Here is a 10,353-nt window from a genome sequence, read left to right as displayed (position 1 = left end):
GTATGTTGTGTTATATAGATGGGTTACAACCGAATTAATAGGCCTTTTAATGGTCCTTGACCATGTCGGATTTAGTGCGATTTAATGGTCCTTGACCATGTCGAATTTAGTGCCATTTAATGGTCATTGACCATGTCGGATTTAGTGCCTTGAATAACCTTTGTTTAAACGTTAAACGAACAAGACAAAATGGAATTGGAACACGTTAAACAGCTATGTACTGTAATGGAATTGGAACACGTTAAACAGCTATGTACTGTAATGTTGTTTTGATTAAACTAACAAGAAAAAATACTAAAATGTCAATCCATAAATGTGTACATTTAAGAACTGGAGGGACAGTTTTCATCATAATTAGATTTTCTATGGCTGCTTGGACTGTGAACAGGTGCTTTCTTGGCTTGGGTTTGCTGATTTACCTCTACCTTTTGTCATTTTCTCTTGTATCTCTTGTAGTTTCCTAGTTGTGATTGCTTCATTGCCTCTCCATTTCAGCTTACTATTTCCACTTGGCTTGTAGCCAATGTCACCAGTTACCTCTGCTGATCTGGTGACCTTTGCTTTACTAGTTGACACAATCCTGCTGCTTGACATGCCAGGCTGTTCATACAAATAATAACAAGGAGTTAGTAATGGAAACAACACATAAAATAACACTTAGTAATGGAAACAACACATAAAATAACACTTAGTAATGGAAAAAACACATAAAACAACACTTGTGCTTATTAAGGCACTAACATTAACAGCTTTGAACCCATTTTCTGCCTGGAAAACACCCATTCCCATTACTCTAGGCCTTTTATATGGTGCACTAGTGCCACTTCCCCTTCCTCTTTTAGCAGTGGGTTGTGCACTAGTTGCTGCAGGGGCAGAACATGAAACATGAACTTCAGCTGGTGCAGGACTATTTCCTACTGCCTGGGCAGTTTTCCTAGGTCTTCCTCTTGGCCTCTTTTCAACAGGTTTCTTTGGTCTCCCCATGACCTTACTTGAAGATGGTGGTTGTGATGTGTTGGCCCTTCCCCTGCTAGAACTTTGCTGGTTCTGTCCATGCTGCTGAGTCTTTTTTTGGACACCCTCTCTTGTCGTGGCCTCTATTATGGCAGTTGCTACAAGTCATGGCCATTCCAGTTCTTGGCATCTTCCCAGACTTTGGAATTTCACCTGCCTCCTCCTTTCTGGCCTTTTGAGGCTTACCAGGCATGATTTTTATGTCTGGTGGAGCCACACTAGGGTGGTTAAAGACAGGCCACATTTCCATGTTTGTGACTGGTTGAAGAACATGCTCATATGTTCTCATGTAAGTCTCTTTGCTGTAGCAATGGTCAATGTAGCCAAGTGGATCATACCTTTTGAACTGAATTGCAGCTAAAGCATGTTCACATGGAATGCCTTTTAGCTGCCACACCCTACAGCTGCACTGCCTTCTAGAAATATCCACAATGTGTTGATATAGTCCTTCCCTAATTTCAAAACCATCAACTCCATTAAACTCAATGTTACATTGCATTGAAAGTTTAGCATTTTCCTATAACACCTTCGTACACATTGGAGAGTAGTTACATCTCCAAGTGTTTACAAACTCCCTCAATGTTCCAATCCTTGCCATCATTTTCACCCTAATCTCCTCAAGCATTGTTATTATAGTTTTGTGCCTACCAGTTAGCCAATAAACAAACAGTCATATTGTTATCTACAGACAGTTTGTAAAAACAAACACACAGCAAGGTAAATATGCATTACTCATACCTGGCAGCCATGATCCAAGCATTAAAACACTCAGCCATATTGTTATCTACAGAATCTACTTTTACATTAGTGTTGAAGTAGACCTTACACCAATAATCTATGTTGTAATACATCAGTTTGTCCATCATTTTCGTTGGACCAAGCAACTTCATCAGCTCAATATTTCTCCTTAGTTGAGACTCAAAGGTGCTTTTGGCAATTCTCCAAAACTGTTGTCTTCTTTGTAGCCCTCTCCATTCTTTGCTGAAGTTAGCCAAGATGTGCCTAGCACACTTTCTGTGTTCAACAGCAGGTAAAAGATCTTGAATAGCAACAAATAGTCCCTGAAACAGTAACAGTTAGTTTAGATGAATACACATGAGTTATCATGAAAAAAAATTGCAACAAAAATCAAGGAAACATACCTTCTGCATATCTGTTATCAATGTTAAATCTGTCCCATCTCCAAGTGCCAAATCTTCCTTCAAAATTCTGATAAACCAAGTCCAAGTGCTCTTGTTTTCATACTCCACCACAGCCCATGCCAGAGGCAACATTTGGTTATTACCATCTTTACACACAGCTACCAACAATTGTCCTCTACAAACCCCTTTCAGAAAACAACCATCTAAACAAATACATTTTCTACAGTGCTGAAATGCTTTTTTCAAAGCATCAAAACAGATATAAAATCTCTGAAAAACAGGCCTACTATCAGCATTTGGTTTAGCAAGTTTAACTACACAAGTGGAACCAGGATTGGTCCTGAATGTGATCTCCCATGATTTCTTTCAGTACTTTTGCTCTTCCTCTTCTAACTGTGGTCTTACCAACATGAAGATTAAACTTTGTCCTAATTAGCTTTTGCAACTGAACAACTTTAATGTTTGGCTGCTCAGTTATTCTCTTTCTATAGGTCTCAACAATAAACTTGGCATTACACAAGTAGTTTCTGGTAGTTTGGAGGCAAGTATGCTTTGGAATGTAAGTTTTAATTTGGAAATCATCTGTGGTTTAATCAAGCCATCAAGCCCAGCATACAATATCCATGGACAACCATCCTTGCACCTCACCCTAACCCTTGTAGGCTCATTCACCAACTTTTCTACCTTAACCCTTTTCCTAACAACATATTTTGTTACTGCTCTCCTAAACTCATCAACATCTTTAAAGACCATACCCAACTGCCATACAACTTTCTTGGCAGTGGGGTCATGAATGATTTTGTTCTTATCATTCTTCCTTCTTGTAAACCTTTGTCTTCTTGGCAGATTTACCCCAACAGATTCAATGTCCTCTTCATCATCCCAATCCTCATCCTCATATATTTCAAAGCTATCATCAGCAGAACTATGAATGTAAGGTTCATCACCTCCTAACCTACCCTCAAGCCTAACCTTACCTGTTGTAGTTTCATCAAATCCTAGATCCACACCAGCTTCACCTGCTGGAACCTCTTCACTATCAGGTTTTGCCCTCTCACTTCTTTTTCTCCTCTGAAACTCAATCCTCCTTTCAGCCCTTAACTCTCTTACCTCATCAGGCTCATCACTTGCATATTCATCCTCACCTTTCCCTTGAATGTCATCTACAGATTGTTCACTATCATCAGTTGAGAAATCAGAACCCTCATCTAAGGAATCAGATCCAACTGGACCTACATCTTCAAGATCTTCATGAACAGCAGGTGTAGAAGATGAAGGACCTGCTGTATTTTCAGCAGCACTAGCAGCACAAGTAAAAGAACAATGGGGTGGATTATTTTCAACTGAAGCTACAGGTGAAGAAGAGGAGAGGCCTGCTGTATTTTCAGCAGTAGTATCAGCACAAGGAAAAGAGGAATGAGGTGTTGTTTCTTCAGGAGCAACAACAGGTGTAGGATAGGTAGGAGGTGTTTTTTCTGGAACAGAAAAATTTGAAGGAAAAGAAGAATGGGGTGGTGTGTTTTCAGCAGTAGCAGCAGGTGTATAGGAGGTAGGAGGTGGTGTTTTTTCACAAGTTTGAGTAGTAAAGGACAAAGGTGCATTAGGACAATCTAAGGGCTCCTCAACAACCCTTTCATTACTACATCTTTCATCAGCCCCTATGTCATCAGCCCCTTTATTAAAAAGGGAACAAGATTCCTCCCTATCCCCATGACTAACATATTCTAATAAAGGTGGGTCAACAACTGCTTCATCAACCATGTGCTTGACAAAAACCTCCACTGTATCACCATCATTCAAACTCACAGTCATATTTAAAATAACCTCATCATTATCAACATCTACCAAAATGCCACTATGAGGTGGCTTAATACTGAATGTGCAAGTAGTTGTGTATCCTAATTCTTTAATAAAGTCTCTCAACTCAAAAAAAGATAACATATCAACATCGATATTGAATATATCAGTAACTTCCCCACCTTCATATATTGGCTCCCCATTAGTTAAGTGTAACACACCTCCATGGTACCATCTTAAGGTTAAATACACAAAATCAACCATGTACTACCTAAATACAAAACAAAAAAACAAAGAATAACAACTAATTCAACTAATGTCAAATGGAATAAAAAAAAATGATAAGCACATACACAGTAACTGAAAACCCTAGACTACATCATTTTTTGAAAAAAAAAAAGCAAACAATATGCACAATATGATAATAAATATGCTGATTACAGTTGGGGAACTCTGAAAATTTGTTCTTTATAGTCCGGATTTCAAACAATATGCACAAAATCGTAGTATCATTTTTTCAAAGCAAAAAAATGTAACGAAACTAACCGTTACTAGATGAACAATGATTAGCAACGAAAATATAGTCGTGATAATATGTTGACAAAGATTGGGGCTGAAAATGGTGTTTATCGTCGAATTTGGGATAAGTGCTAGGTTTTTGTGAATATGAGAATTGAGGCTGAATAGGGCGAAAATAAAGAAGTGGGTACGGGTCGGGTTACGGGTCAAAAATGGGGCGAAATTAAAGATGTGGCACGTGGGCCAGGCGCGTGTGGACAAGCGCCATTTAATATTTGGGGGTTGGCATATTGGACTGCCATATCAGCAAAAAAGGGGCATTTTGATACTGAAAAAATTTGTCCAGGGGGTAATAGGACCAACGCAAAGGTTAGATGTGTAGTTGGGATTTTAGGTCAAACGTTAGGGAACCTAGAATCCGCGACTTAAGTAGTACAAAAAAAGAAAAGTTGAACTAAACTAGTACCAAAAAAAAAAAGCACATTAATAGGATTCACACACGAATTTCGTGCATGAAAGGACCAAACTGCAAAAATGCACTTTGGGCTTTTCACGCACGAAATTCGTGCGTGAAAGGAGTAACTTGCAAATATATTTTGCCAGCTTTCAAAAATATACGTGGCACCTTTCTCGCACAAAATTCGTGCGTGAAAGACCAAATACCATTTTTGCCTTTCACGCACGAATTTAGTGCGTGAATGGGAACAACATAAACCCGTCTCCTCCTTCCCCACCACAAAACCCGACAGTCGCCCCACCCCGCCATTAAAGACGAATTTCGGTGGTCCCCTACCCAAAAAACGCTATTTTCTTGTTGTTTTTCAATCCAAAACTCAATATTCTTGGTATATTGAAGTATAGGACCAAGTTTCTAAGGTTAGATTGTGGAATAGAGCGGCGCAGAGGTCATTTTGAAAACTCAAAAAAACCTTCAATCTAGGTATTTCACTACAAACTTTTTATTACATTGCTAAATATATTATTACCCTAAGTGGATCTGGCGTTTTACGCAATTTTTTTGTGCGTTTTTGGGCAGTGCCCAGGCACTCTTGGGACTGCCCTTTATTTTTTTTTATTTGTTTATGTATTGTTAATTAGTTAATTATTTAGTAATTATTTATTTAGTATTTATTAATTGTTATACTAACTATTTTAATTGTTAGACTAGCTAATTATTTATTGAGTTTTTGTTAAGCCAATTTTTTATTTGCTAATAAATTCTTAATTGTTTCATTAGTTAATTAATTGTTTATTTGTTAAATATATGATAATAATTTATTAATTTTTTGATTAGTTTCTTAATTATTTATTTATTAAATATATGATAATAACTTGTCAATTATTTGATTAGTTAGTTAATTGTTTATTTATTTATTATTTACACTAATTGTTCGCTAACTAATTGTTAATTATTTGACTTATTAATTTTTAATCTTTATATTTTAGGATTGCAAACCCTTAGTTTAGGATTCATAACCCATAGCTTAGGATTGAAAACCCTAAATATTGTTAATTAGTTAATTATTTAGTAATTGTTTATTTAGTATTTATTAATTGTTTGATTAGCGACTTAAGTATTTATTAATTGTTATACTAGCTATTTTAATTGTTAGACTAGCTAATTATTTATTGAGTTTTTGTTAAGCCAATTGTTTATTTGCTAATAAATTCTTAATTGTTTCATTAGTTAATTAATTGTTTATTTGTTAAATATATGATAATAATTTATTAATTTTTTGATTAGTTTCTTAATTGTTTATTTATTAAATATATGATAATAACTTGTCAATTATTTGATTAGTTAGTTAATTGTTTATTTATTTATTATTTACACTAATTGTACGCTAACTAATTGGTAATTATTTGACTTATTAATTTTTAATCTTTATATTTTAGGATTGAAAACTCTTAGTTTAGGATTCATAACCCGTATCTTAGGATTGAAAACCCTAAATATAATTTTCGATAAAAGATTACATAACTATTATTACTTGTTAGTGATTTATTTAAAATACGTAAAACAGATGGACCACCACCCTCTTGATCCGGGGCCTTTCGACCGAGAGTTACTGTATCTTCAGCCCGAGCATAGGTCGCAACATATATGGACATCCGACCTGCAGCCTGAGTCTCAGGTTCGTACCCGGTTAGGGGACTCAGCATGGGAGATCTTAGCTGCTCACCCCCCACATCCTCGTGTCCTAGATATACTACGTTGGGGCGGTATCTATCGGTGCGTCGAAGTTGGTCGGGTACAGCACGATAGGTCGCTAGTGACGGCATTGATTGAGAGGTGGCGACCGGAGACGCACACTTTTCATCTCCGCACCGGTGAGGCTACCATTACCCTTCAGGATGTAGAGGTCATTTATGGGCTACAGGTTGATTATAATTTAGATACAAACATGATTTCTCAAGTATTACTTATCCTACCTAGTACATTATATATCTTATATCGATTAAAAGATCGATTACTAAATGTTGTTTGTTTAAACTTGTGCAGGATCCCCATCAAAGATTGTATTCGAAACGTTCAAACCGTATATAGTAAAACTATAAGCAACAGAAAGGGATTTCTCGGGCGTAGACGCGCTTTTGAGATGGTCTTTGGAAATTGGCATACTTCTTTTCAATCGCTGCCAAGGTATATGGCAGCTCTACAACATTTTAATAATGGTACTGTTGTAGAGTGGCGGCTTATAGAGGGTAAAATCTTCAACTTCGTATTTTGGACATTCAAACCATGCATTGATGGTTTTGCTCACTGCCGACCAGTGATATCCATAAATGGTACGCATGTATATGGTGCCTACGACATCAAGCTCCTAATTGCAATAGGAATGGATGCCAATGGGTCAATATTTCCTCTTACTTTCGCAATTGCCGCTAACGAGAGCAACGACACATGGGGGATCTTTTTGACCCATTTGAAAACTCATGTTATTAAGGATCGTACCGGAATATGCGTGTTGTCTGATCGTCATAAAGGCATATTGCACAATATGGCTAATTTACCGGGGTGGCAGCCTCCCTTTGTTTACCATCGTTATTGTTTAAGGCACTTGAAGGCAAATTTGCAATCAACGTTTCACACTGGCACTCTAAACAAATTGATGTGGGGGGCTGCGATGGAGCATCAACAACGAAAATGGGCTGCAAAAATGGATCTGATCAAGGCAGTGAGTGAACCCGCATATGTTTGGTTGATGAAGCTCGAAGTTTAAAAATGGACGCTTCATGTTGATGGAGGCAAAAGATGGGGCATGCTCACAACAAACAGCTCCGAATCTTTCAATGGCTTGCTGAAATCTGCTCGAGGACTACTTGTCACCGCAATGGTGAGAATGACTTTCAAGCAGGTTGTGGAGCGATTTGTTGTTAGGACAAGGCAGGCTAGAGCGATATTAGCCGACGACGGGACATGGATGCCAAAGCCCTTCAAAATTATGGAGCATTATAGAAAAAAATGTGAGCATCACCAAATGACCGAGTATGACCCAATTCAACATGTGTATGAAGTTAGGACGGGTTATCGCAACGGTAAGGGTGGAAACGTGCATACCGTTTATGAGGCAACAAGAACATGCACTTGCGGTAAGTGGCAAACGTATCACATGCCGTGTTCTCATGCTATCAAGTGCTTCGAGAGAATGAGAAAAACGGTAACAAGTTATGTGGCGGGGGAATACAAGGTCCACAGTTACCTTAGAGCATATTCCGGCCAATTCCACCCACTTGGTAATGAAGCTTATTGGCCAAACGAGCCGTTTTCGATGGTTGCCAACAAGGATTACATCAGGAAATTGGGCATTAACTCACGGAGTCGTAGACCCAATCAAATGGATGTTAGTGAAAGAACTTATTCTCGCAAGTGCTCTACCTGTAAGCAATATGGCCATGACAAACGTTCGTGTGGGCAACAAGGCCGTGGTAGTACAAGCACGTCTCAAAGTAATAATGTCTCTAGAACTTGAAAATTGTATTATTATTGTAATTTATTATTGTATTACTTTGAATTAGTATTGTAATTAGATGGAATGAATTATTTTTTAATTAGTATAAACCTCTCGTATTGGATGAATTATTATTAAATCAAATATTTATATTTGTACATTCAAATATAATAAAACACTTAAATCAAAACCCTATAAATAGACAAGTTTCAAAACTTACTTCGGGGCACTTTAGAACCCCTAAAACGGCGATCCAAACGTTTAGGTGGACTTGATGTAATGAGCCGACATTATTGTACGCAAAAAAGATATTAAGTTTTATATAAAATATTGATATTTTGGGGTTTTGAAACATGACTAATCTTTGCCCAAAGTATGGGAAAAAAATGTGAGTTGAAAGGTAAGATTTAAGAGAAAAAAAAAGGTATGCTACTTCACGCACGAAATTCGTGCGTGAAAGGTGCCAGGTATATTTTTTAAAGTTGGCAACTATATATTTGCAAGTTACTCCTTTCACACACGAATTTCGTGCGTGAAATGCCCAAACTGCATTTTTGCAGTTTGGTCCTTTCACGCGCAAAATTCGTGCGTGAAACCTATTAATGTGTTTTTTTTTTTTTTGGTACTAGTTTGGTTCAATTTTTCTTTTTTGTACTATTTAAGTCGCGGATTCAGGGAACCTACAACGCGTGTCGTTTGGCCTAACGCCCCGCACATGATAATATGATATACAAGCGTCTCGTCTTTGCGACTATAATTAAATCATTGATTTGTTTATATTTGAAGAAATTTGTTGGAATAACTACAAATTGATGTGCTTGTCCTCTTGCAATTAATATTGTAATGCGTGAGGCAACAGAATTTCATTGGGATTCCAATCTATACAAAAGATAATAAAGTGTATTTTATGCCGTTAGACACTCTCAACGTCACTTTCATGTAATCGAGATTATTATGTTGTTTGGATAAATTGCTACGTAATTCCATGTATTATCCGTCTTATGTTGTCCACAAGTACGTCCATGACATCATGTATTCATAAACATGGCTTATATGCCAGAAATGATTGGATGGACTCGTCTTATTATTATTGCTACTATTATTAGTTAAATAAGCCTCACTAAATATCAAATTAAAATAATATTTCGTCATGGTCAACGAGTGGAGGAAATTTTGAGATAATACATAATGATGCAACCAAATAGATTTTCGGGGTCAAATAACAGAAGAATCGAGCAATATTATAATTGATTTAACTTGCGTACTAGAAATTGCTTTTTGTACATCCTGATAATTGTTTTGCCAAAAACTAGAAAACTGTATTAAGATAAATCTCATCAAAATAGTAAGAAACACCAGATATTCATAGTTTTAAGATGGGCAGATGCAGCACTTTGGCATCAAATTCATTTGAACCTATTATTTTCAATACATAATATATTTATATATATTAATATTTCAAAACATAAACAAATATTATATCTGAATCCATACCGTTAAAAGTATAATAAAATTCAGTACTAAGAACCTCATGGGTCTAACTCATTAAGTTTAAATCATGGACTCACCTCTCATTTCGAGGTTGAGCCTTTCAGCTCATTACATTTTTATTAGGAATTAACCTTCTAAGTTTTTTTCTTTCTTTTTTTCAAAAAAGGCGTATATTTGGTGTTCCTACGAAACCTTAAAGGTGAAGGATTAGACATAACTTATGTCACATAAGACTATTAATGTTATATATCCATATTACAAAGTTACTTAGAATATTTAATAGAAGAGATGAAGATGATATTTCAAAGGAATTGGAAGTCGTATGTCACGGTTTTGTCTTTAATTTTGGAATTAAAAAAGTAGCATCAAGGTTTTACCTGAAAAGGCTTAATTATAATATGAAGTGGAAACCAAATAATGGGCTTAGTTTGCTTGCA

General features: G+C 36.5%; 1 protein-coding gene across 1 annotated transcript; it reads right to left on the bottom strand.

The window, feature by feature from the left end:
• Positions 1-1,030: 1,030 nt before the first annotated feature.
• LOC132644243 (uncharacterized) lies at positions 1,031-1,513 on the bottom strand. Its single transcript, XM_060360823.1, has one exon. The coding sequence runs from the start codon at positions 1,511-1,513 to the stop codon at positions 1,031-1,033; it is 483 nt and encodes a 160-aa protein (XP_060216806.1).
• Positions 1,514-10,353: the final 8,840 nt, after the last annotated feature.

This window comes from Lycium barbarum, chromosome 6 (assembly GCF_019175385.1).
Source record: "Lycium barbarum isolate Lr01 chromosome 6, ASM1917538v2, whole genome shotgun sequence".
NCBI lineage: Eukaryota > Viridiplantae > Streptophyta > Magnoliopsida > Solanales > Solanaceae > Lycium > Lycium barbarum.
This window is presented reverse-complemented; position numbering and strand designations above follow the sequence as displayed.

What these genes read in the sequence shown, in the direction of transcription:
- LOC132644243 (XM_060360823.1), bottom strand. Translation starts at nt 1,513, where the DNA reads ATGCAATGTAACATTGAGTTTAATGGAGTTGATGGTTTTGAAATTAGG.